We start from the raw sequence: 23,018 nt of genomic DNA on the forward strand, positions 1-23,018 counted from the left end.
TCGGGTTGCCATCTTTGGGCTGTGACTAGCGACCTGCATCCCTAGAGGTTATTCACGAGGGTAAAGGTGGAGTCGATTCCTTTCCCTCATCTTCCTCGTCCGGTGGTTTGCGTGACGGAATTTGGAACGAAGTGGAAGTGCAATTCTACACAACGTCTGCGTACTCGGGTTATAAACTCAACACCAAGGAAGTGGGATGCAGTCACGAGCATATATAGTATAAGCGTTGTCTGACTAAGTGCCTCATAGACTACACGAGTACCATTCAAAGGATATCTCAACGTTGCAATTCTTGTATAGTTGAAGATCTCTAGAAGCCTCCACAGCTTCTGGTAATTTGTGATTACAGCTCCACCTAGCGCTCAAATGTCTTGTCTCCCACTACTGACGTCGCACAAAAGTGTTCATTGGTACTGTGCGCGAAACTTCGAGAGCCCCTGGGAGAGGCTAACAAGTTGGTGAGCGATAGTAGTACTAGAGTGAGGGAGGCTTAGAACTTCCGCTAGAGGTCAAACTCTATCTACGCAAACTCGGCTGCCGTGGGGCTAGCTGAAACGAAGGGCGACGTGTTCTTCTATGTCCTGATGATGGATATTTCATCACTACTGTCCTTATACCTTGATATTCCTTGATTTTCCATTGGCCTTGCTTGGGTTCACCATTGTAATGGCTTTATATAAACATTGTAAAGCTATGTAACGCTATACCCATGTATACTGCTGGACTTGATGTTGCCTTGGTGTGCTACGCATACAGCGGCTCTTAAGGTTTGATGATGCACAGGATGCAATTAGCATACACGACAGAAATTGGAGATATGTAACACGAAAGTGCCCTGCCAGAGTGATTCGCATCACAGAGCTAATTCCTTCTACTTCCCAGACCGATATCCTTTAACAGCAATACCGGTTAACATAGGCAACAAAAAATCGAGAAGCTGCTGTGGTACCGGCAATGATTCTAGATACCGGGCCAATGACTACTCTTGACGAAGACCACGGACGTGAAACATGAAATACCAATGTTGCACCACGGTTGAACTTCATATGTGTTGTATTGTCGTCGAGTTGCTGCACTTGATGCGAAATCCGAGCTCACTGATCTGTGAGCATCACTGCCCGTTGTCCAAGTCCTTAATGTTTGGTGCATCGTCATGAAGATAGGCAAATATAGCGGCATGGAACGTGTCAAAGCCACTCTTCTACTGACCTTGGCTTCCGCAATCCAGAGGTTGAAGGTTGAACTATGTTCCATCGGGATGACCTAGTCGAAACACAGTTATCTTTGACGACCACTGATCGACAAAGATAAAAAGAATGGTTGGTAATTATTTCAAATATCAAGTTGCACGAGACTGAGAGGGATGCACAGAGCACCTCTGTAAACTGCCTTTCGTAGCAAGACAGAACCAAGGGCCTATGCTAGGGTTGAGTGAAGCCACATCTTCAGCCTCTGTATTGCCTAACCCTCAATGGTACCTTGATGCCAGCTTCTCCTGCAACCTTGGGCCTTAGTGTAAGCCTCCTGGTTATCTCGACTTTCGTGTCCGGCCCGTCCCTCATCTCGAGCACAAAGTTCCTGACCACCACGGAAAGTACCGTCTGCAACATCAAGTTTCCCTCGATGAGCATTGCACCTCTTTCCAGATAAGCACACACCTTGACTTCAGCAACGGCAAACAGTTTGCCAATACAGGACCTTGGACCATCACCGAACGAGAACAAATGCCGGTGTCCCTTCACCTCTTGAGCTTTCTTCGTTACACCGTCCGCTTCTATCCATCGATCAGGCCTGAACACTTTAGCGTCCGGACCCCAGATCGCCTCGGAGCGGTTCATATAGGAAGTGGATATAACAAACACCGTCCCGCGTTCGACGGCTATGCTGTCAATCACTTCACCGGATTTGGCTCGCACAGGCTCTGATAGAGGGATGATATCATCTTCATCTGCCTATACGAGAAATAAATCAAGTTAAGTGCTAAACGCGAGTTGGTACAAGTCTACGTACTTGGCGTATCAATTCTGGGACGGCTGGGTGAAGGCGGAGGGTCTCCTGCACTATGGCGTCGAGGTAGGGGAGACCAGTGGTAAGCTCATCGTATAAGGGTTCTCTGCCGAATGACGAAAGCTCCTCGCGAAGTTTAGTTTGAATATCCGGGTGCCGTGCGAGTTCCACCAACGCCCATGTCATGGTGGCTATAAGTGATGATCTCATTATACAGGACAAACTAGCACCATTGTGACAGTGCGCACTTGCCGTGGTTTCGTAGGACGCAAAAATTAACGTGCTCAGCTGTTGAGCAGCAGCTCGAGTAAGTCTGACGTCATCAGAAAAATGATCATTCTCTCACTTGCGCCAAGACTTCCTCTCGAACGATACGTTTTCCAGAATCTTCATCTTCTGCCTTCACTGATCGACATGCTGGTCAATGGGACACAACTATATGGTCATGGTGGCGTACGTAGTAAACCGATTGTAGAAACTTGTTCATTTGACGTGCTTCCCTTCTCCTTTGTGGCGTTATCTACCAGCATGTCACAAGTCTCTGACATTCGCTCCCGGAGCTTGTCAAGCATCTTATTCCGCCAGGTTGGCACATTCATCGCCATGGGAAAAATGAAGGAAAGCAAGGACACGACATTATCCAAAAAGGTGCGAGGTGAGTGCGCACCAAATGCGTCGAGGACCGAAATCGTGCTATTTGGTTTTCCATCAAGGGAACCGAAGTCGTAGGAGAAACCTGCAGAACCAAAAGAATCGAGGCTGAAAAGAATTACAAGGCTTCCAGAATGTTATAGCAAACGAACGCACGAGACATAGTTCATCCTGTGGCAAAGATAAGACATGTAAACAGACAGTGTATCCTAAATAGCGTACCATTTCGTAACATCAAGGACAACACTCTCGCCTCCATTCACATCAATGCTTGCTTGCCAAGCTGCCTTAAGCTGTCAGAAGCAGATGCTGAGAACTTGGTTGAGACAGGCATATTAACTGCATTTGCTTACTCTATCCACGGCTTGATGTATGGTGGGGCTTAGCTTTCGAATGGCAGTAGAATTGAAGGAAGGCGCTATGGATCTTCTCTGCCTGAAAGTTGAAAGTAATAATCCAGCATTGGGATATGGTGAAACGCTAAACCAGGGAGGACTATACCTTCTGTGTGACTCGCCTTCAGCCCAATTCAGTCCCTTTCCTACCTAAAGATCCCGGGATAAGGGAACCACGGAAGCATATAAATACTGAAATCGTACGTACCCTCCGTGCGATTACCGCTTTGAACCCTGGAATGCCCACGTACGACCATGTATCTCTAGCAAAGAGGTATGCTGCTGCTCTCGGGTCGCAGAGTATGACCCTCTTTTGCCCGCATATCATAGGAATTTCATATACCACACCGTACTCTTTGGACCATGCCTCGAACAGGGCTCCCGAATCAGGCGACTCGAACAACTCTTTACCCACTCCAAACAACAGACTAGTGCTCTTTGGTCCCCTTAGTTTTGTCGTTCTCGATTTCTTCCGAATGGTCCGGATTGCTACACGTAGTGCCCATACGGCGACCAGCCCAGTGGCTATGTCGATTAAGGAGGCAGAGCGAACGAGGTCTTGACACGTAACATAGCTGCGAACGAGGGTAGGCATTGGATCCATATCGGGCGTGAAGTAGGTTGAGGGATGCGAATGGAGTTCCTGCTCTAGTCATCGCAACGTGTTAAATACCTGCGGTATAATGACCCCTCTTTGGACCAACATGGTTGACGGCTGTGCCATTTATCCCCCCCCCCCCCCCCCACACACACACACACATGCCGGAGGCATTAGTCTTATCAGCATACAAATTATTAAGAAGCGAAGTCTGCGGCCAAAACAGATATAATCAGTCGAAACCACTGAGCGGACTACGGCACGCAGGGAGTTATCGTAACATTGAAGCCGTACCCTCTATCGACCAGTCACTGAGCGGAACAATGAGTTGGCAACATCTGTCAGTGTGGTCACCGCCTACGGTGAGACGCTCACCTGAATGGAGGGGTTTTCTCTTTCCTCGGATATACAATTGAAATTCCACATAGAATCTTACTCTGGTCACCTGACTAACGGAATCTGTTGTATAGAGTTCAGTGAGCTCCAAATGGACACTTGCGTTGTAGAGCTCAGTTAGGGTAGGTAGTGATCCTTCCCACAAATGGCAGAAAGAGACAACGATCTCTACCTGCGAGGTTGTAGGAGGACAAATAAGAACAACATAGGTCACTGCACTCCGCCCACAGAGTCAGTAAAGGGGTCAATGTCCTTGCTTCAACACAGGACTGGGCGGCTCAAGTCATCATCGAGTAGTGTTGGAAAAATGCCTCCTGCCATCTAGATCCTTGTCACACCCGACACCTCCACGCAACCAAAAGCAGCCGAATGAGGAGTCAGAGTAGAAACTCACAGGGTATCCTCGTCTTCTATAACCACCATCTTTCTCATCATCTGGCCCTCCAACAGATTTCCCAGTTCCGTGCCCACGGTTCCTCACCACACCCAATCCCCTTCCCTCCCATTCCCAACTGTCCTGTGGACAAAGGAAAACGTGGTTAACAATGTTGGGACCACCGAAACTAAGGGAATGAATGAACCGTGTCCATTTCTTCACCATGGCATGCTCACCAAACGTTCCCCGTGCAGCGCAGAGTGCTGGAGTATCTTTATTGCCACAATTAACTTGGAATTATCTTTTTTTAGAAAATCTCTCGAAGTCTCGCGTACAATGGCATCGAACACCCCGAGACGTTCGAAAGCCTCAACATTCACTTCGTCAACTTTCAAATCCACCGGAAACTGGTACCACCGGTATGCTGTTCAATTATAATGACCGGAACGCTCTGGTAAAGCTTTCAGTTCACCAGTGTCAATTTGTGAATGGAGTGGCAATAAGTACGACACAGCAGAATTGAAGGACTCGAATGTAAGTTGGGGCACATGATGGGGGATGCCCTGTCTCCTATAGATGGGACATTCTTCAGTACAATTCGTAGCCACGGACGTGTTTACGTTGTCGTCGAGGCGTGTTGTGTACGCCGAAAATCGACTATCAGAAGTTGGATGAGCGTTTTTCAGCGACCGGGGATGATGCGAGACGTGTGGATCGCATGAATAGAGGTGCTTGGACAGCGCATCCCGGGTGCCAAAGATGAGTACTTGAGCTTGCAAGCTACGTTTGGACATGGACACCTAGAACACCGGTAAGTAGCAACCCCATATCAAGTTATCGACAACACGAATCCCTGGACTTCAACAATCTGAGCCAGTTCTGGTTACATGCAGTGGGTTGAAGGAACGTCCACCGAGGCTTCAAACTCCGACGCCTTTCCAACACCGTTTGCTCACTAGCGTCACTACTATCCTCTACCACCTATGATTTACCCACAAGTCGGCACTTCTGGAAGGCTCGAAATTCACCATATACATAAGTTGCTTGGTGGGTCTTGGTTTATATGCTACACCTGCGCGTGCGAACTTCCACGAGCACAATTGTGAAAGTTCTGAATACCTCAACAAGTCGGCGGGTCGGCGGGTTCGTTGGCAAGTCACACTGCTTTGGCAGAGTTTCACAACAGGTGCAGGTTTCAGTGCGTTTCCTGTACTTCGAGTAGGCTGCCGAGCGGAAGGTGAATCCAGCAGGTGTGACCAACTGTGACCGCCGACTTGTGAGTGAATCACGGTTGGGGGGTAGGAATAGTAGTATTTGTGTGAGGGCTAAAATTACCGACGAATAATGTTCAAGCCTTGTCTGGACCCGCGGTATGGGTAGAAGGAAGGTGAGGTCCGCACGAATGCATGGATGCAAACAAAACTTGAAATATAGACAGCATCCGTACGCGAAGGCGATATTTTATTCCTGTTCGTGTACTTAGACCGTCACTACGTTTCAGACCGTCACGATACGCTTGCACGTACTTGAAATTGCCACCAGAGGTTCAACGTTCCGCCGACTTGATATCCTAACTCCTCCCAGATGACAACTTATATTCCGAGCATAGGATTGACATCTTGCTGCTTTAAAGTCTGTCCTAAACCTCCAAAATCTGCTGTGCGCAACGGGTTTTTGGGGATTTAAATCGACATTTAACGTGGTACTCAACTTGAAATATAATCAAATATGGCTCGAGCCAAGTTTTGTTTCATTTTACAGGTTACACTTCGTACTTCATTTCAAATTTTGTCCTACATATAAGCCTAGGAAAAATACCAATAATCTGTTGCGAAAGACGCTCATCAAGCAGCGAGGTCCGCCACGTTCTGTAACAGGGCTGAACCAAGCTTGTACGCTACTAGAGTCGAGTGAAGTTCCACCTTTAGCCCTTGTACGGCCTAACCCTCAGTGGCATCTTGATTCCATCTTCTCCTGCAATCTTGGGCCTCAGTGCGATTCCCCTGATTATTTCGAATTTTGTATCTGGCCCGTCCCTCATCTCCAGCACAAAGTTCTTGACTAACATTGTAAGCATCGTCTGTGAAATTGAGTTTGGTGAGTACTGCACCTCGCAGGATAAACACATACCTTGATCTCAGCAACAGCAAACATTTTTCCAATACAAGACCTCGGACCATCACCAAACGTGAGCAAATGCCGGTATCCCTTCACCTCCTGAGCTTTCTTTGTTATGCCGTCTGCTTCTAACCATCGTTCTGGTCTAAACACTTTAGCGTCTGGACCCCAGATCGCCTCGGAGCGGTTCATGCAGGAAATAGATATGCCAATCTCGGTGCCGCGTTCGATAGCTATACTGTCAACCACTTCACCAGACTTTGTCCGCACTGGCTCAGATAGAGGGATGACGTCGTCTTCATTTGCCTGTGCAGGGAATAAATCAAGATAAGCGCCAAACGTGAATTTGTACATATCTACGTACCTCGCGTACCAAGTCTTGGACAGCTGGGTGAAGGCGGAGGGTCTCCTGCACTATGGCGTCGAGGTAAGGGAGACCAGTGGTAAGCTCATCGTATGAGGGCTCTCTACCGAAAGACAAAAGTTCTTTGCGAAGTTTATTTTGAATATCTGGGTACCGAGCGAGTTCGAGCAACGCCCATGTCATGGCGACTAAAAGGGACGATCTCGTTATAACAGGACAAATTAACATCACATTCAACGATACTTACTTGCTGTAGTTTCATAGGATGCGAAAATTAACGTGCTTATCTGTGGAGGAGCAGTCTAAGTGAGTTGACGCCATCAGAATAAATCATAATTATCTCACCTGCGCCAAGACTTCCTCTCGAACGATACGTTTTCCAGAATCTTCATCTTCTGCATTCACTGATCGACACGTTAGTTAGAAGGACACAACTAAATGACCACGGTAGCGTACGCAGCAAACCGATCGTGGAAGTTTGTTCATTTGATGCGCCTTCCTTCTCCTTTATGGCGTTGTCGACCAACTTGTCACAAATCTCAGACATTCGCCCCCGGAGCTTGTCAAGCATCTTGTTCCGCCAGGTCGGCACGTACATAGCAATAGGAAAAACGATGGAAAGCAGGAACACGGCATTATCCAAAAGCGGATGGGGTGACGGCGCTGCGAAATCGTCGAGGACCGAAATCATGCTGTTTGGTTTTCCAGCAAGAGAATCGAAGTCGTAGGAGAAACCTGCAATCCCGAAAGAATCGAGGCTGGCAAAAATTACAACGCATCCAGACATTATGGCAAACGAACGTACGAGACATAGTTCACCCTGTGGTAGAGTTAAGACACTTAAACAGTCAGTGAATTTATATAACGTACCATTTCTCGACATCGAGGACTACACTCTCGCCTCCGTTCGCATCGATGCTTTCTTCCAAAGCTGCTTTGAGCTGTCGAAAAAAAGCGCTGAAAGCTTGATCGGGATAAGTGTAGCGACTGCATTTGCTTACCCTATCCACAACTTTATGGATGGCAGGGCTTAACTTCCGGATGGCAGTAGAATTGAACGAAGGTGCTATGGATCTTCTTTGCCTGAAAGTACGGTCATTCATTGGGACGTGACGAAGTGTTAAACCAGGGAGGACTATACCTTCTGTGTGACTCGCCTTCAGCCCAAATCAGCCCCTTTCCTACCTGGAGATCCCGGAGTGAGGGAGTAATGGCAGCATATAAACACTGAAATCGTACGTACCCTCCGTGCGATGCTCGCTTTAACGCCCGGAATGCCCGCGTACGACCATGTATCCTTAGAGAAGAGGTATGCCAGCGCTTTCGGGTCGCAAAGCACGATCCTCTGTTTCCCGCACATCATAGGGATTTCATAGGCAACACCGTACTCCTTGGACCATGCCTCGAAGATCGCCCCCGAATCAGGCGATCCAAACAGCTCCGTACTCACTCCAAACAACAGATTAGTCCTCTTGGGACCCCTTAGTTTTGTTGTTCTGGAGTTCTTCTGAGTGGCCCAAATTGCCGTACATAATGCCCATATGGTCGCCAGCCCGGTGGCCACGTCGATTAAAGAAGTACAGCGAACGAGGTGATAGAACGCAGCACAGCTGCGAACAAGCATAGAGATTGGGTCCATGTCGACTGCCATAAAGTCTGGTATGGTCGAAGTACGCAATTGAGGTTTTTGCTCCAGTCTTCACAAGGTATTAAATACCCGCGGCTTCATGACCCCGCTTTGGACCAACATGGTTGATGGGCTGTTCCGTTTATCCGCCACCGCCACCACACCTCGGGCATGAGCTCTATTAGGCACGGTCACTGAGTGTAATAATGAGTTAGCAACATCTGTCAGCGTGGTCACCTATGACAAGGCGTTCACTCGAACGGAGCGACGATCTCCTTCCTCTGTTGGATAACCCAATCAGAGTAGAAGACCTTCCAACAAATGGCAGAAATCGACAGAACACGTTGGAAACACAGGGCTTGCGGGGATTCTGCGCTGGACCTATCGGGCTCAAGTAATAATCGAGGGGTTGTTAAATTAATTCCCCTTGCTTCTTAGGTTCTTTACCATCTCGAGCAAGCATGAGCAATAGGTTCAGCCAAGTGAGGTGTCAGAGTAGACGCTCACAGTGCGTCTTCGTCATCTATAACCTCCTTCCTGCTCATGATCCAGTACTGGTTTCCCTTTGGCTCTTCGCCGCGCCCGATCCCCTTCCTCCCGATCACGACGGTCCTGTGGGAAAAAGGAGAGCTGATTATAGATTATAGTATGAGGGCCATCAGGACTATGGGAATAGGTCATGAGCATTTCTTCGCCGTGGCGTGCTCACCAAGGGCTGCCTGTGCGGCGCAGAGTGCTGCGGTATCTTTTATCCATACAATAGACTTGTACCGGTCTTTATAGGCACGCACTGTCGTGCGCCGATTGGCTTGATGGCCCTAACTAAGCTTCCATGCAGTATACGGATCATACATGCATCTTCTGCCGAATGGAAAATATCCCAATAAGTGATATAAGTTCGCATAAGAGAATGTGAATGGGTAACACAGGCAAGTTACAGCACCGACGAAAAAAATGAAACCAAGCGTTTCAGTCACCAGACGATAGGTCGATAGTGCTCCAATGGATCCCCGGATGACTAACCGTGTGAGTCTGATGCACCACTGCATCAGCCCACGTTGTCTCTGCCTTCAGGTTCTTCGTCAACCGCCGTTGCTGGTCGACGAAGACAAGGTAGAAGCGCTTGCGAGGGCGGTAGGGGCTCGAGTGGGAGGGAGACATGTCGAATTCGGAGCGGATGGGTCACGACTGCCGATGTGGATAACCACATTGGTGAGACGATATCTAAATTCGACCCTTGTAGTTGGGGTGTCAATGATTATTTGGCGGCGCCTGCCCAGGTGCCACGAGGATGCAGTGAAGGGAATGCAGGGGGGTTGCTTGGGCCAGAAGGTTGTGACTGGGCGGCCGTTGGACCTGTGAGTGCTGCTCGAAACGAAGCTAGGCTGGTATGTCCATGAGGGATGGACGACGTTGCCTGTCGCGACAATTCATTTCTGTGACGTGGCACCCGACATCACCGACTCTCGTTCCCGTTCCCTATCTTTCATCGCAGATTCGATAGGTAATTTTCTTTTCATCGGTTACAACCCCGAATTCTTGCTCCAGTCCTGGTGTTCAAATGTGTGATGCTTACATAATGACTTCGCTCTGGAACACGGTCGATTGCAGTTCCGTTCATCTGAATGCCTCCAACCAATCAAGTCGTGTGCTTGTCATCGATTAGTCAATGGTTGGTAGTACCACGCTGTCGATCGGGATCATTAATCTCATTATACCCCCGTCACACATGTAATACTGTCTGTCGAGGCGTTCCTCTAGACTACGATGATATCCGTTTCTTCGAGAGGCGGCTTCTACAACATTCCGTCAAGACCAGGTGATTACCAACGTCGTTACCTCCGCTTTCGAGGACGTTTGTGGTCCCAAACTCTGGCTAATGTAATGGTGGCTCCAACAAACGCTGTTTGTGGTAATGTGGAGCTCAACGGGCGACAAAAATTTTCCTACCAGGGGCTGGTGAGTGTTGACAATCGAAGTACATTTTCATATTCCAGTCACTCCAAACTATCTTGGAACGTGCGCGGTCATTTCAAACACTCCCTTCTTCCGGTAAACCCACCAGCAACTTCTTCCTAAGAAGACCCTTCAGCGCATCTCCATCGTCCAAATGCGAGAGTAGCGAACCTTGCTGGAGTATTCTCACCACAGAGTTGATTTCTTCTGCTTCCTAGGTAACCAATATCCTTAAACAGCAAATCTGAACCGCACCGATGCCGATGGATGATCGAGAAACCGGCATATTGGCAATGATTACTGATGCCGGGCCAACGAGCGTTTGACGGAAACCAGGAATATGAAGCACCGACCTTGCGACCATATCATATTGGATTGCTGTTGAGTGGGTTGCTGTACTTCGGTATGAAATCCGAACTGACTCATCATCATCTGTCAGCATAGTCATGGCCATGGTCCTTATCGCCTCGGTGCATCTCTATGAATGTAAGCAAATAGCAACCTGGAACGTGTCTAAATCACTCTTGCACTGATCTCGGCTTTCGCGGTCGAGGAACTCCCTTGCCGAAGCATGGTTGACGTTACTGATCTATTTAGGTAAAAGGAATGGCTGGCAATTTTCTCAAACCTCCGGTTCTGCGAGCCCGAGAGGATCCATAGAAACAGTGCTATTGTGAGGTGTCGTTGTACCTCATAAATATCTCTGACTCATTTTAACCCCTAACTGTGGGCCAGAGACAGACCTGTGAAAGGCGGCCATCAAACAGCGAGTTCTATTTCTTATCAGGATTGAACAAACGCGCACACTAGGGTTGAGTCAAGTCACATTTTCAGCCTCTGTATTGTCTAATCCTCAATGGTACCTTGGTGCTATCTTCTCCTGCAACCTTGGGCCTCAACGTAATCCCCCTGATTATCTCGACTTTTCGTATCTGGCCCGTCCCTCATATCAAATACGAAGTTCTTAATCACCACCGAAAGTACTGTCTGTAACGTCGAAATTTCCTCGATGAGCATCACATCTCTCGCAAGATAAACGCCTACCTTAATTTCGGCAATAGCAAACAATTTCCCAATGCAGGCCCTCGGTCCATCACCAAATGAGAGCAAGTGCCGGTGTCCCTTTACCTCTTGAGCCTTCTTCGTTACGCCGTCTGCTTCCAACCATCGTTCAGGTCGAAACACTTTAGCGTCTGGACCCCAGATCGCCTCGGAGCGGTTCATGCCGGAAATAGATATGCCGATCTCCGTCCCGCGTTCGATAGTTATGCTGTCAACTACTTCACCGGACTTTGTTCGCACAGGCTCTGATAGGGGGATGACATCATCTTCATCTGCCTATAGGGGAAAGAAATCAAGTTAAGTGCCAAACGTGAATTTCCAAGTATCCACGTACTCGGCGTATCAATTCTTGGGGGGCTGGGCGAAGGCGGAGAATCTCCTGCACTACGGCATTGAGGTAAGGGAGATCAGTGTTGAACTGATCGTATGAGGGTTCTCCGCCGAAAGTCAAAAGTTCTGTGCGGAGTTTAGTTTGAATATCTGGATGCCGTGCGAGTTCGACCAATGCCCATGTCATACTGCCTACAAATGACGATCTTGTTATAACGGGACAAATTAACATCACGTTTACGATGCGTACTTGATGTGGTCTCATACGACGCGATAAATAATACACGCATCTGTTGAAGAGCAGCTCGAGTGAATTGGTGCTGCCAGGATAAGTCACAATTCTCTCACCTGCGCCAAGACTTCCTCTCGAGTGACACGTCGGCCAGAATCTTCATCCTCTGCCTTCACTGGTCGACAGGTCAGTAGGGGGGACACAAATACAAGACCACAGGAGCGTACGCAGCAATCCGACTGTGGAAAGTTGTTCATTTGACGTGTCTTCCTTCTCAGTAGTGGTGTTATTGACCAATATGCCACAAATCTCTGACAATCGAAGACGGAGGTTGTCAAGTATCTTGTTCTGCTTGGTTGGCACACGCATAGCAATAGGGAAAAAGTTAGAAAGCAGGAACACGATCCTATCCAATACGCTCTGGGCTGAGGGCGCTGCGAAAGCGTCGAGGACTGAAATCATAGCGTTTGGTTTCCCATCGAGAGAGCCAAAGTCGTAGGAGAAGCCTGCAGTCCCAAAGGAATCACGACTGAAATGAATTATAAGGCCTCCAGTCATCAGGAAATTAACACTTTACTATTTTTGACTTTTTTGTGACTATTGTGAACTATTTGTGACTTTTTGGGAAGGAACCTACTATCTGTACTTTTTTTTTGACCATATACAGCATTTTGAAGAATGAAAAGAGAACAGAATCTATTGAGACAACTAAGTGATGATATATCTAAGCCAAGAAGACTAGAAAATGTCTGAAAATTCAGAGATATTGAACCATTGGTGTGATGCACACTGTCTGAGAGAAAAATCACAATATCTCTTTGGAACCTCCATCAATTTGAATGTATGTGGTATCTACTGAAAGCTATGAATGAGGTGGTTTGAACAAGACCAAAATCAGCAAGAAAAGTGCAGCCATGCCTGCAGGACATGAGTAATGATAGTAGATTCCTTCCCAAAAAGTCACATTAGTCACAAAAAGTCAAAAATAGTAATGTGGCCCTGAGTTGCATGGTTATGCAGCGAGCATGCCAACTCAGTCTATGGTACCTGCAAACTACAGTGTCCAGCCAAGGTTCCAACCCCCTCAATCCTTAACATGCCCAACACCATACCCATTGGAAGCCATCCAAAATGTACCAGCATTTACTGCTCTATGCTCTGTTGAGGTGGAGCATGGACAATTCATGCAGGGGGGTGTGATCTGAGTATGTATAGTATCACTTTTTTCTTTCAACTTATATACTGACTATCTCTCAGGCAGCAAGTGATGTCAAGATCACAGGCCCACCTCATGAATGTGCACCACAGGGCACAAATTTGCCACCCACTGAGCTTCCCACAGCTGAGGTTGTCACCCATGTTGGTACAACATTGCCCACACAATCAGCCATCAATGCCACTGTACAATGTGGGACACTACCTCCAGGTAGTGTGCAATTAGGGGGAAAGCTATAGGGTAATCCCTAGGCTCAACCCAAGGGGTGTTGAGTAGGAAGGAGACATAGAATTCAATGGTAGAGTCAATCAGGAAGTTGAATGTAGGGCACAGAATTTAATTCCACAGTGTTGTAGATGATTTGGGTTCAAATAGACTTGGATCTTGGCACAAGGAAGTAATTCCAAGTGACAATTGAGACACTAAGGTGAGACACAGATATGTGGGGGACACGAAAGACCCAGTAGACACAGATTGACACTAGAAATGCAGATGACACAGTAGACACAGAGGATGCAGCAGACACTTTGAATACTTAGACACATGAATGACTTGGATAGTGACTCCAAAAGATGGGTGGTATTTTTCTGTTGCTGAGGCAGAATTATATAGTACATGGAGAGTAAGGTACTGATCAGGATAATGTGGGGCAGGTGAAGTAAAAATTCCAAAAAATAAAGGGAGATGTGACAGATGTCAATGCATAGTGTAGATGCCGGTTACCTCCAGTAGCAAATGTCCATCCGAGCGACAAGCCTGAAGCACTGCCACCCTGCCTTTCTGCATCAGACGAACACCCCCCAACAGACCGTCACTGCTCCCACTCCAGCTCCTCGCCCAATTGTCATTCCTTTCGATTCACTCGTCGTTCCTTTTATTCCTACAATAACCCAATGCATCAACACCTAGGCCTCCAACTAAACCCTTCGAGCAGTGCACCATCTTCTACTACAGTGTCCGGAACTGATGCAGTAGCGCCCCATCAGACCCTTCAGCCATCGCAGCCAGGGCACCCGCAGACCAGACAAACCACCAGGAATCAGTCCCAAGCACCACCCCCTCCACCGCTCATCCAACAACCAACCCAATCTGAGTCATCAGACTCAGTGACAACTCAGCCCCACGCAGTGCAGGCTGCACAGCCACAAATCCAGCTGACCACACCAGTGCAGTCAACCAGCCAAGCCAATATCCCCAACCCACTGGCTGATCACATGACAACAAACCTGGACCCCCCAACACCAGCAACATACGAAGCCATTATAGCAGCCTTAATGGATCAGCTCAACAACCAACGTGACCAGGAGCAGCCCACTCCCCCAGGCAACCATAACGCTGGAACTCAGACACCATTAGTGGCCAATGCAATGACCCTAGAGCGAATTTGCGAAGCCGCCACCTCCCACAAGGAGGATGCCAAATGAATTGTCCTCCCACCAATTTGACCAGGCCTCAAAGTCAGCCCTTTAAGCCTTCGTAAGTCTTGACCTTGTTCCCATGCTATTCGTAAACAATGGATTGGTTATCACCTTCATGCCACCACACCGTTTAACCGTCACTGTACACTGTAACCATTTTCTGCTCACCGTAATACTGTTTCCACTGTACTGCCACTTTGCTACACTGCCACGACCTTGCCCATTGTTACCTCTGAACCTACCGAGCACAGTCTGACTGGCGCTCCACAGCAATCTCGTCTAGAGTTGAAGAAGCATTCAAAATGTACCGTTATGTACCATACTCCCTCTTAACCCTTTCGGCCCATGCCAAAGTGAACATGAAAGGCAAGGACGCAGCTTATATCCTCACACCGGAGGGCTTTGTGACAAAGTCACTCAATCGGGCAAATGAACTGTCCATATCTGCTGCAGATTGGATAAACGCTGCACGCACTGCAGAAGAGCATACTCGCTTCCACCATGGGGAAGAACGTGCCAATGCCCTGGCATCCCACCACCAAGTGGTCACTGGTATCAGTGCATCACACAGCTGGCTAGTGGCCATGCACTATGATATACAACAGCGTGAGATTGCACATGCAAACCCAGAGCATGACCTCATGGGCCTTGACATGGCGGCCTTAACCATTGCAAACAACCATGCACTCCTCACTGCGCAGAGCTTGACTATAGCCACCACCACCAAGTGCACAGCACCGAATGACCTTCCTTCCTTCCCCCGTAAAAGGCCAGTGCATCCCAACAACAATCATGGTTGTTGCTTTCACTGCGGCCACTCAGGGCACTTACCATCCAGCTGCACAGCCTCATCCACTGCAGCAGGCAAACCAGTTGCACCCCTCGCATCAAATGGAAAGAGCAAACATACCCTTATTGCGCCTGATGGCCATCACTTCTGCTTCAACTGGGCTGCACACTCCTCCTGCTCATTTGGCCCTGAATGTCGAAATGTGCACAGCTGTTCAGTCTGTGGCGAGTCATCCCATGGAGCTGCATCCTGCTGCCCCAGAATCTGATCCATGCTGCATCACAACTCCTCTGATACCTGACTGCATTGAGAATTTACTATGTAAATACGATATCCTAAGTGATTGGTCCCATATCCTTTCTGGCCTATGGACAGGCTTTGATGTTGGTATTCATGAACCCCCTGCACATACCCATATATTTTGACAACCACAGCTCAGCATTATCCCACCCCACTATAATCGAAGCATACATTACTTCAGAGCAGAGAGCTGGCTGCTACTCACGAGGCTTCTTGCCCCTTGAGCTCGAAGCTCTAATTGGCCCTTTTCACACCTCACCTCTAGGCGTAGTGCCAAAGCTGAACTCAGACAAATTCCTGCATAATCCAGGACCTGTCATTTCCCAGAGACGATCCATCGATGTCATCCACCAGTTCTGGTATCAATGCAAACCTTTTTCCAATGGCTTGGGGAACCTTCGAAGAGACAGCTGCATTGGTCCTTTCTCTACCACCAGGCTCCTTAGCAGCCACCTTCGACATAGAATCAGCTTACCGCATTGTCCCGGTCTGCCCATCACAACAAGCAGCTCTGTGCATAGCATGGCAAGGTCTCGTGTATGTAGACAGAGCGCTAATGTTCGGCCTATCATCCAGTGCCGGAGTATTTGGCTTGGTTGCGGACATGCTAGTTGCAATCTGCAACTGAAGCTGGCTTTCGCCTAATAAAAAAATGGGTCGACTGATTTCATAGTTTTCCGCATACCAGACCAGACCTGGACAGAACGTGACTTCATAAACCTAACATCAGCTGCCAGCGTGCCATGGAGCGAACGAAAGACTCACCCACTAGCCTCATGCCAGCGGTATATTGGTTTCGACTGGGATCTCGAAACAAAGACTGTAGCTCTACCATCAGAAAAATGGACACGTCTCATCCAACTACTGGAGAGCTGGCTAGCCCCAGGCTCTCGGCACACTCAGAAAGAGACCGAGAGCCTCCACAGAAAACTTGTCCATGCATCCTGCATCTTCCCACTAATCCGCCCTTTCCTGCGTTCACTATCCATCTTCGCAACATCCTTCCGCTCACAGCGTGCTTGACAAGCATCTCCACACTATGTGTGGAGCGATCTACCATGGATACATACCTTATTAACCCGATTAAAGAGTGAGATATCACTGAGTCATACAGACCCAATAGACATCGACTGGTGGGGCAACGCAAGCTCCTCCTTTGGAATTGGAATTACAATAGGATCCTACTGGGCCATATGGAAATGGAAGCCAGGATTCCAGGTCGGTCCGGACCAGGCCTTCAACATAGGATGGGCTGAAGCAGTCTCCGTAGAGCTATGCCTTTTAATGGCTATACACATTGGCCTACCTGCACTTTCACATCACTGCAATATACTAGTTCACTCTGACAACTTAGGAGTAGTGATGGTTACCAACAAGGGACGCTCCCGCAGCCATCAGATCAACGAAGTCCTCTGCCACTTGTACCTTCTCCAAGCCAACTTAGACGTAGCAGTGCAGGCAATCCATGTTCCCAGTCAGGACAACATTGCTGATGCATTATCCCATGGTGACATCAAGGGTTTCCTCACTGGCTTCCCAGCAGCCTCAACCCAAGTCTATCCCCCAATCCCCCCCTACCTAGCCAACATGTTAGAATATTTATAGGAATGATGCTATCTCCTACCACAAACACCTCTGCACTGCAGCTAAATCCATCCCCACTTCATCTGGAATGTAGAGCTGCAGAACGACTATTCCTGTGGAGAGGCATCAACACTCCCCCCTCTGCCACCATAGCCAATCCAATAATCCAGCAAATAGCAGCCACTGCATCCCGTGCCTCCCTATGTGATGCTGCAGCATATGGATCAGGCATCTGCAAATTCCACATTTTCTGTGACATTTTCTCCATCCCCAAAGCTGAGCGCCTCCCAGCATCCTTCTCACTACTACACTCCTTTGCCATATGGGCAGCTTCAGACCCCACATCACCTGAATTGGGAATTTTGGGCACCTCTGTGCCATTCGAACCTGTAGCACCATCTGTTGCTCGTAAGTACCTATCAGCAGTCCAAGCATGGCACATTGCACAAGGATGGCCTGCTCCACTTGATGACTCCCACCTTGAGCGCATCAATTGGTCTCTCCGTGGCCTCGAGAACCTCGGAGTGTGTCGCCATCACCCTCCTCGTCCCCCTATCACAATTGCTATGCTATCAGCCCTGAAAGCCTCACTAACCCTATCAGACCCATTTGATGCCTGCATCTGGGCAATATTGACATGTGCCTTCTTTGGGATGATGCATTTTGGTGAAGTGTCTGTAGTATCGCGTGCAGCCTTCAATCCAAGCCATCATCTCACAAGAGGCAATGCCTTCTTCGGGACAGACCTCAGAGGCTCCCCCTATGCCCGTTTAGACCTACCCACAGCCAAAACAGCCAAACCCGGAGAATCACAGTCAGTTTTCCTGAACGAACAGGGTAGTCTCTGCCCTCTGGTAGCCCTTTGTAACATGGCCATGGTTACACCAGCATCAGCCTCAGACCCACTATTCTCATGGAGGGACTCCTCAGGTCTTCCCCGTCCCATGGTCAAATCCCATGCCATGGAGCACATCAACAGCATCCTATCAGTGTGGGGATGGGGGAACCACTTTGGCCACTCCTTTCATATCAGTGGAGCCTCCTTCTTCCTTGCCAAGAAAGTAAACCCAGAAATCATTCGCATTGCCGGATGGTGGAAATCACTAGCCTATCAAGTATATATACGAGCCTTTGAGCAAATTGCATCCCAGCACCTAGCTAATGCTGTATCCGAAACCGAGGCCTCCACTCTCAGGGTTGGGCATTTGGCAGGCACACAGCTGCAGGGTTCCGGCCTATGGGTGAGCGGCTCCGCCTGCCTTGCCTCTGCCTGAGCTAACTGCTCGGCCCAGCCCAACAACTGACAGGACAGATCCTAGCGAAATGCATGAGACGAGGATGGATAGTGTAGATGCCGGTTACCTCTGGTAGCAAACTGTCCATCTGAGCAACAAGCCTGAAGCACTGCCACCCTGCCTTTCTGCATCAGACGAACACCCCCCAACAGACCGTCAGCTGCTCCCACTCCAGCTCCTCGCCCAATTGTCATTCCTTTCACCCACCCTCCACGCCCTCTTCTTCACACTATAGCCACAGCCATAGATTAGCCCAGCCACCGTTCTAATCTTAGCCCAATAATTACATACTGTTCGAAATGCTACTGCTATGCCTACGCAGTCCTGTCAGAGCGAGCAGGTGACCCACCCTCCCAAGCAGCTTCCGCCTGCCTCACCTCTGCCGAGCTAACGCTTGGCCCAGCCCAACCACTGACAGGACAGATCCTAGTGAAATGCATGAGACAAGGATGGACTACAGAATCATGTAAAAACAAACTGAAAAGCAGCAACCAAGAGAAACAAAAGGGAAAGATGGGTATCTTTCAACAGAACAAGCATACCATGTACCATAGAGTAGCATACATGAAGGATAGAGGCTGTAGATGCAAAGGGGTTCTTGCATTGCAGAGAAGGATTCACAGGAAAGGAATGAGAGGGGTAACTGGAGTTTATTACTGGTGATCTGCATGATTTCCCAGCTACATGGTGAGGCAAAGGATGAGGCAACACAAGTGTGGAATTCTGGATAGATGTATGTCAGGTTGATGTTGACACAGAATTCTGGGATGATGACTAGTGTGTGTTATTGATGGACAGGGGAGCTCTGAAGGTTCAACAGGTGAGGCAGCACACAAGGCTGATGCAATAATTCCAAAGATGACAGACATGGAACTCTGATAGGGGTTGACTTTGGTAACAGCAGAATTTTGGTGTTGGCATCCCTATTTTGGCCTCAGGGAGTATACCACTGCCTACAACAGAAACAAATCTTAGCTGATGCAAAGACTCATTTTTGCTGTGAGATACTAACAAGCTCACCATTCCCCAGTCAAGGAGTGTCAAACAACCTTGCTCATCAGTCCTGTGCATGCTGCCATTCACACTCATCTCAGAGGTACATCAAACTTCATGCATATTTCAGTCTGCCATTGACTTGCAAATGTACAGATTCACAATATTGGATTGTTGATGACATCCATGGAGAGAAGGCTCTTTCAAAAATTGTTAGCAGTGGAAATGTGCTGTGTTCATCATTCAAGGCTGCTGCAAGATTGCTTGTTCCTATAGCATACTTGCTTACCCCTGGCATCTCCAGTATTCCACTCCAGTCTGCCAACATCTTGGTGCACTACAGCCAATGAGCTACCAATCTCTTGGATAACTACAACTTCATGTATGAACAGGTAAGCACTTCAGATTCAGAATGTATTTAATGAATTTTGACTAAGATCCAGGATGGGGCAAGGGAGTTTGGGCACCACGCTCTGATTGAGCTCCTGCTCACCATGCTGTGGGCACAGCCAGGTGAATGATTCACAATACAACTCAACAATAACACATTCACAAGACTCCTCACCTTGTCTGGTGCTGCAATTGTTTCAACACTGAGGGAATACAAAAGTGGTAGATACATGGCTGTTGAGTTCTCAGAGAGAAACATAGGAGTGGATTTTGAAGCCATATGAGGATTTGTTGAAATGGTTCATCAGGAGATTCCTGTGAGATTCTCACTATTACATTTACAACTATCATCACTTGCCATGGCATTGTCTAGTAATGACTGAGTAGCAATACATGATATGATTTCACTCATATCTCTTGTCTGTACAATCTAGTAACAACTGAGTGACAATGCATGATATGATTTTGTTCGCATCCCTCATGTCTGCATAAATCCATGTAGTTACATAGTCTAACAAGCTAATGATATACCATTTCTTGGCCAGATCAAAAGATCTGAAGTGACGACTTGGGCAGAACCCAAATGGGGAAATCACACTGACTTAAGTGTCAACTTGGCTGCCAACTTGGTGATTAGTTTTTGCAGATGTAGCTTGAAAGTGGCAATGGCAGAGTGTTAATAGCATACCATTTCCAGGTCGCGCGCTTTTCCTGCGGAGTTTGAATCTACAGTCGGAGCTTTAATATTCACCCACAAACCCACAACTCAACTGCACTTGAGTTTGCTCCTGTGTTCTTTCCACATTTAACTTTGAGCCGCCCAAGTGGACTGTCTCGGTGTGATCAGGCATAGAATGCGGTGACACCCCAAATCTTTCACTCTTATCACTCCTCTATAGCCTCGTATTTAAACTAGCTTGAAAGTGGCAATGGTAACGAAGTGACGAGTGGAGCATGCAGCCACTGCTCTAATACTTGTACTGTGCAGCTGCAAGTTGCTGCAGAAATCTGCAACCCTTCCACACCTTGGTGCAGTCATATGCAGATGCGCTAACCCCATATATTTTTCTCTCATCTGTCCACTACAGCCTGTGCAACCAAAGTACATTGTTTGCACGAAGTATAATTATTGCTGTCATCCTTGCAAAGGTCTGTTCCCCCTGAATGAGCTATTTGGAGATTGTACAACTTTGTTCAGCAGATTTCACATGTGCAAACAAAAGTATACCTAAGGAGGGAGGAACCCTCCAATTGTGTGAGTGTTTTACTGTAGGCAGTGATGGACCTTGCCAGTTCTGAAGATAAATCCTGTGATGACCTGCTAACAGCAGGCATGTGTTAACTGCTGGGCCACCTGATGACCAATATATAACTTGATACTGAAAGTCTTTGCATGCCATCCATCATGCATCAGAGCCTGTTGGAGTTCTCCAAGGCACTAACTGAATCTTTGGTCAAAGGCATTCTATTCCTCCCTGCAACCTATGTGTGTGACAAGGTCACTGCAGGGTTTATGGTGGTTGGATTGAAACACAATCAATCAATCTCAGCAGTTGTGTGAGGTCAAACTGCAGGTATTTAATCTGTTTCAAAGACTGCCAGAGCAACAACTTCATTTGCACCCCCCAGCTCATACAGTGCGAGATGGATGCACTGTCTATGTTCATTGGCATGTACAATGTGTTTCAAGACATCTTTCATTCTGCCCCTGTTATTGACATAGCTGTTGGCCTGGCCACTGTTTGGGTACTGCTTTTGGCAGTCTGGGCCACTCAAAAGAAATCTAGAATGAAACTAAGGGGGCCAAAGAGCTGTTCAAAAAGCCTGATTGGGGGGTGGCACTCGATGGATGGTCCAAGGAGTACAGTGTGGCATATGAAATTCCTACTTTTTTCAGACAAAAGAGAGTCATTCTCTGGGACCCAAAAGCAGCAGCACATCCTCTCTAGAGATTCATGGGCATACGCTCACCTCCTGGGTGTCAAAGTGAGCATTGCACAGAGAGTAAGTATGATTTCAGTGTTTGTATGCTTCCATAATTTCTTGACCCCAGGATCTCCAGATGGGAAAGGGGCTGCTTTGGGCCCAAGGTGAATCACACCAAAGGTATAGAACTCTCCTTTGGTGCTACACCATGTACCATGCTGAATTACTGCAATTTCCAGGCAGCAAAGATCCATAGCACCTTTGTTTAATTCTAATGTCATTCAAAAGTTATGTCCTACCATCCATAGAACCATGGACAAGGTATGCAAATGCAGCTATGCTTTTCTAAGCCACGTTTTCAGCATGTTCTTCTGACAGCTGAAGGCAGCTTGGGAAGCAAGCATTGATGTGAATGGAGGTGGAAGTGTTGTCCTTGATGTTGAGAAATGGTATGTTATATAGAATGCCAACCATTAAGATGTCTTATACTCTGCCACAGGATGAACTACATGTCATATGTTCATTCCCTATAGCATTCTGCATCAGGAAAATAACACACCAAGGGTCAGCAGGTTTTGTCAGGTTGATGCTTTCTGCATGGGCATGCAGCTCAGTGCCATGTGAGGCACCAGTGTAGTTTTGGATGTGCTTGGTATACATGGGGATGGGATTTTGAGTGAACTCACTCTGGATACCAAGCTGGGTCATGTTCAGAAGGAGGCAGGGGTTGAGCTGACTCCCCCTGCCCAGTTTTGGGATATCCTGTTATGCATCAGAGATGTATCAGATGCCTGATGCTGTTCTTACCTTGCATCCTTGGCAACTCACCATCTAGCTGTCAAGTGTCAAGGTCAGCAAGGACAGTATTTAAGATCAGCTAGGTGGTTGGAATGGTCAGTGAGGGAATGTCTCAAGGTGCATTCAACAGCCATCATGATCTCTGTCTTTGATACAGACTTCCCAATATATCACTGATGTGGTCAGGGATTACACA

At 47.9% G+C, this 23,018-nt stretch overlaps 3 protein-coding genes across 3 annotated transcripts; all 3 read right to left on the reverse strand.

Annotated features, from left to right (window-relative positions):
• Nucleotides 1–1,349: 1,349 nt before the first annotated feature.
• On the reverse strand, nt 1,350–3,792 carry F5J12DRAFT_147352 (cytochrome P450). The gene is made up of 10 exons (XM_051738147.1): nt 3,262–3,792; nt 3,012–3,203; nt 2,881–2,951; nt 2,815–2,829; nt 2,465–2,766; nt 2,354–2,412; nt 2,256–2,295; nt 2,011–2,198; nt 1,659–1,952; nt 1,350–1,601 (listed from the first exon to the last, which is right to left on the reverse strand). The coding sequence occupies exons 1-10, from the start codon at nt 3,655–3,657 to the stop codon at nt 1,446–1,448; spliced, it is 1,713 nt and encodes a 570-aa protein (XP_051599244.1). The 5' UTR covers nt 3,658–3,792; the 3' UTR covers nt 1,350–1,445.
• A 2,414-nt stretch (nt 3,793–6,206) lies between these two features.
• Nucleotides 6,207–8,663, reverse strand: F5J12DRAFT_147429 (cytochrome P450). The gene is made up of 11 exons (XM_051738148.1): nt 8,149–8,663; nt 8,047–8,090; nt 7,907–7,988; nt 7,776–7,846; nt 7,711–7,725; nt 7,362–7,663; nt 7,251–7,309; nt 7,153–7,192; nt 6,906–7,093; nt 6,554–6,847; nt 6,207–6,503 (listed from the first exon to the last, which is right to left on the reverse strand). The coding sequence occupies exons 1-11, from the start codon at nt 8,554–8,556 to the stop codon at nt 6,348–6,350; spliced, it is 1,659 nt and encodes a 552-aa protein (XP_051599245.1). The 5' UTR covers nt 8,557–8,663; the 3' UTR covers nt 6,207–6,347.
• Nucleotides 8,664–11,199: 2,536 nt separating this feature from the next.
• Nucleotides 11,200–12,672, reverse strand: F5J12DRAFT_837454 (cytochrome P450; the record flags this gene model as incomplete). Its single annotated transcript, XM_051746009.1, has 6 exons — nt 11,200–11,475; nt 11,533–11,826; nt 11,885–12,072; nt 12,131–12,170; nt 12,229–12,287; nt 12,340–12,672. Coding segments are annotated over 6 exons (1,031 nt in total), but the record flags the coding sequence as incomplete, so codon positions are not given.
• Nucleotides 12,673–23,018: the final 10,346 nt, after the last annotated feature.

Source organism: Pisolithus orientalis (genome assembly GCF_024613125.1).
Source record: "Pisolithus orientalis strain OTSU chromosome Unknown F5J12scaffold_17, whole genome shotgun sequence".
NCBI classification, from domain to species: domain Eukaryota; kingdom Fungi; phylum Basidiomycota; class Agaricomycetes; order Boletales; family Pisolithaceae; genus Pisolithus; species Pisolithus orientalis.

What these genes read in the sequence shown, in the direction of transcription:
- F5J12DRAFT_147352 (XM_051738147.1), bottom strand. Translation starts at nt 3,657, where the DNA reads ATGGATCCAATGCCTACCCTCGTTCGCAGCTATGTTACGTGTCAAGAC. An exon ending in TTCTACAATCGGTTTACTAC is followed by an intron (nt 2,413 to 2,464) that starts GTACGCCACCAT and finishes CATGTCGATCAG; the next exon opens with TGAAGGCAGAAGATGAAGAT. An exon ending in GAGAGGAAGTCTTGGCGCAA is followed by an intron (nt 2,296 to 2,353) that starts GTGAGAGAATGA and finishes GCTGCTCAACAG; the next exon opens with CTGAGCACGTTAATTTTTGC.
- F5J12DRAFT_147429 (XM_051738148.1), bottom strand. Translation starts at nt 8,556, where the DNA reads ATGGCAGTCGACATGGACCCAATCTCTATGCTTGTTCGCAGCTGTGCT. An exon ending in TCCATAAAGTTGTGGATAGG is followed by an intron (nt 7,847 to 7,906) that starts GTAAGCAAATGC and finishes TTTTTTCGACAG; the next exon opens with CTCAAAGCAGCTTTGGAAGA. An exon ending in GAGAGGAAGTCTTGGCGCAG is followed by an intron (nt 7,193 to 7,250) that starts GTGAGATAATTA and finishes GCTCCTCCACAG; the next exon opens with ATAAGCACGTTAATTTTCGC.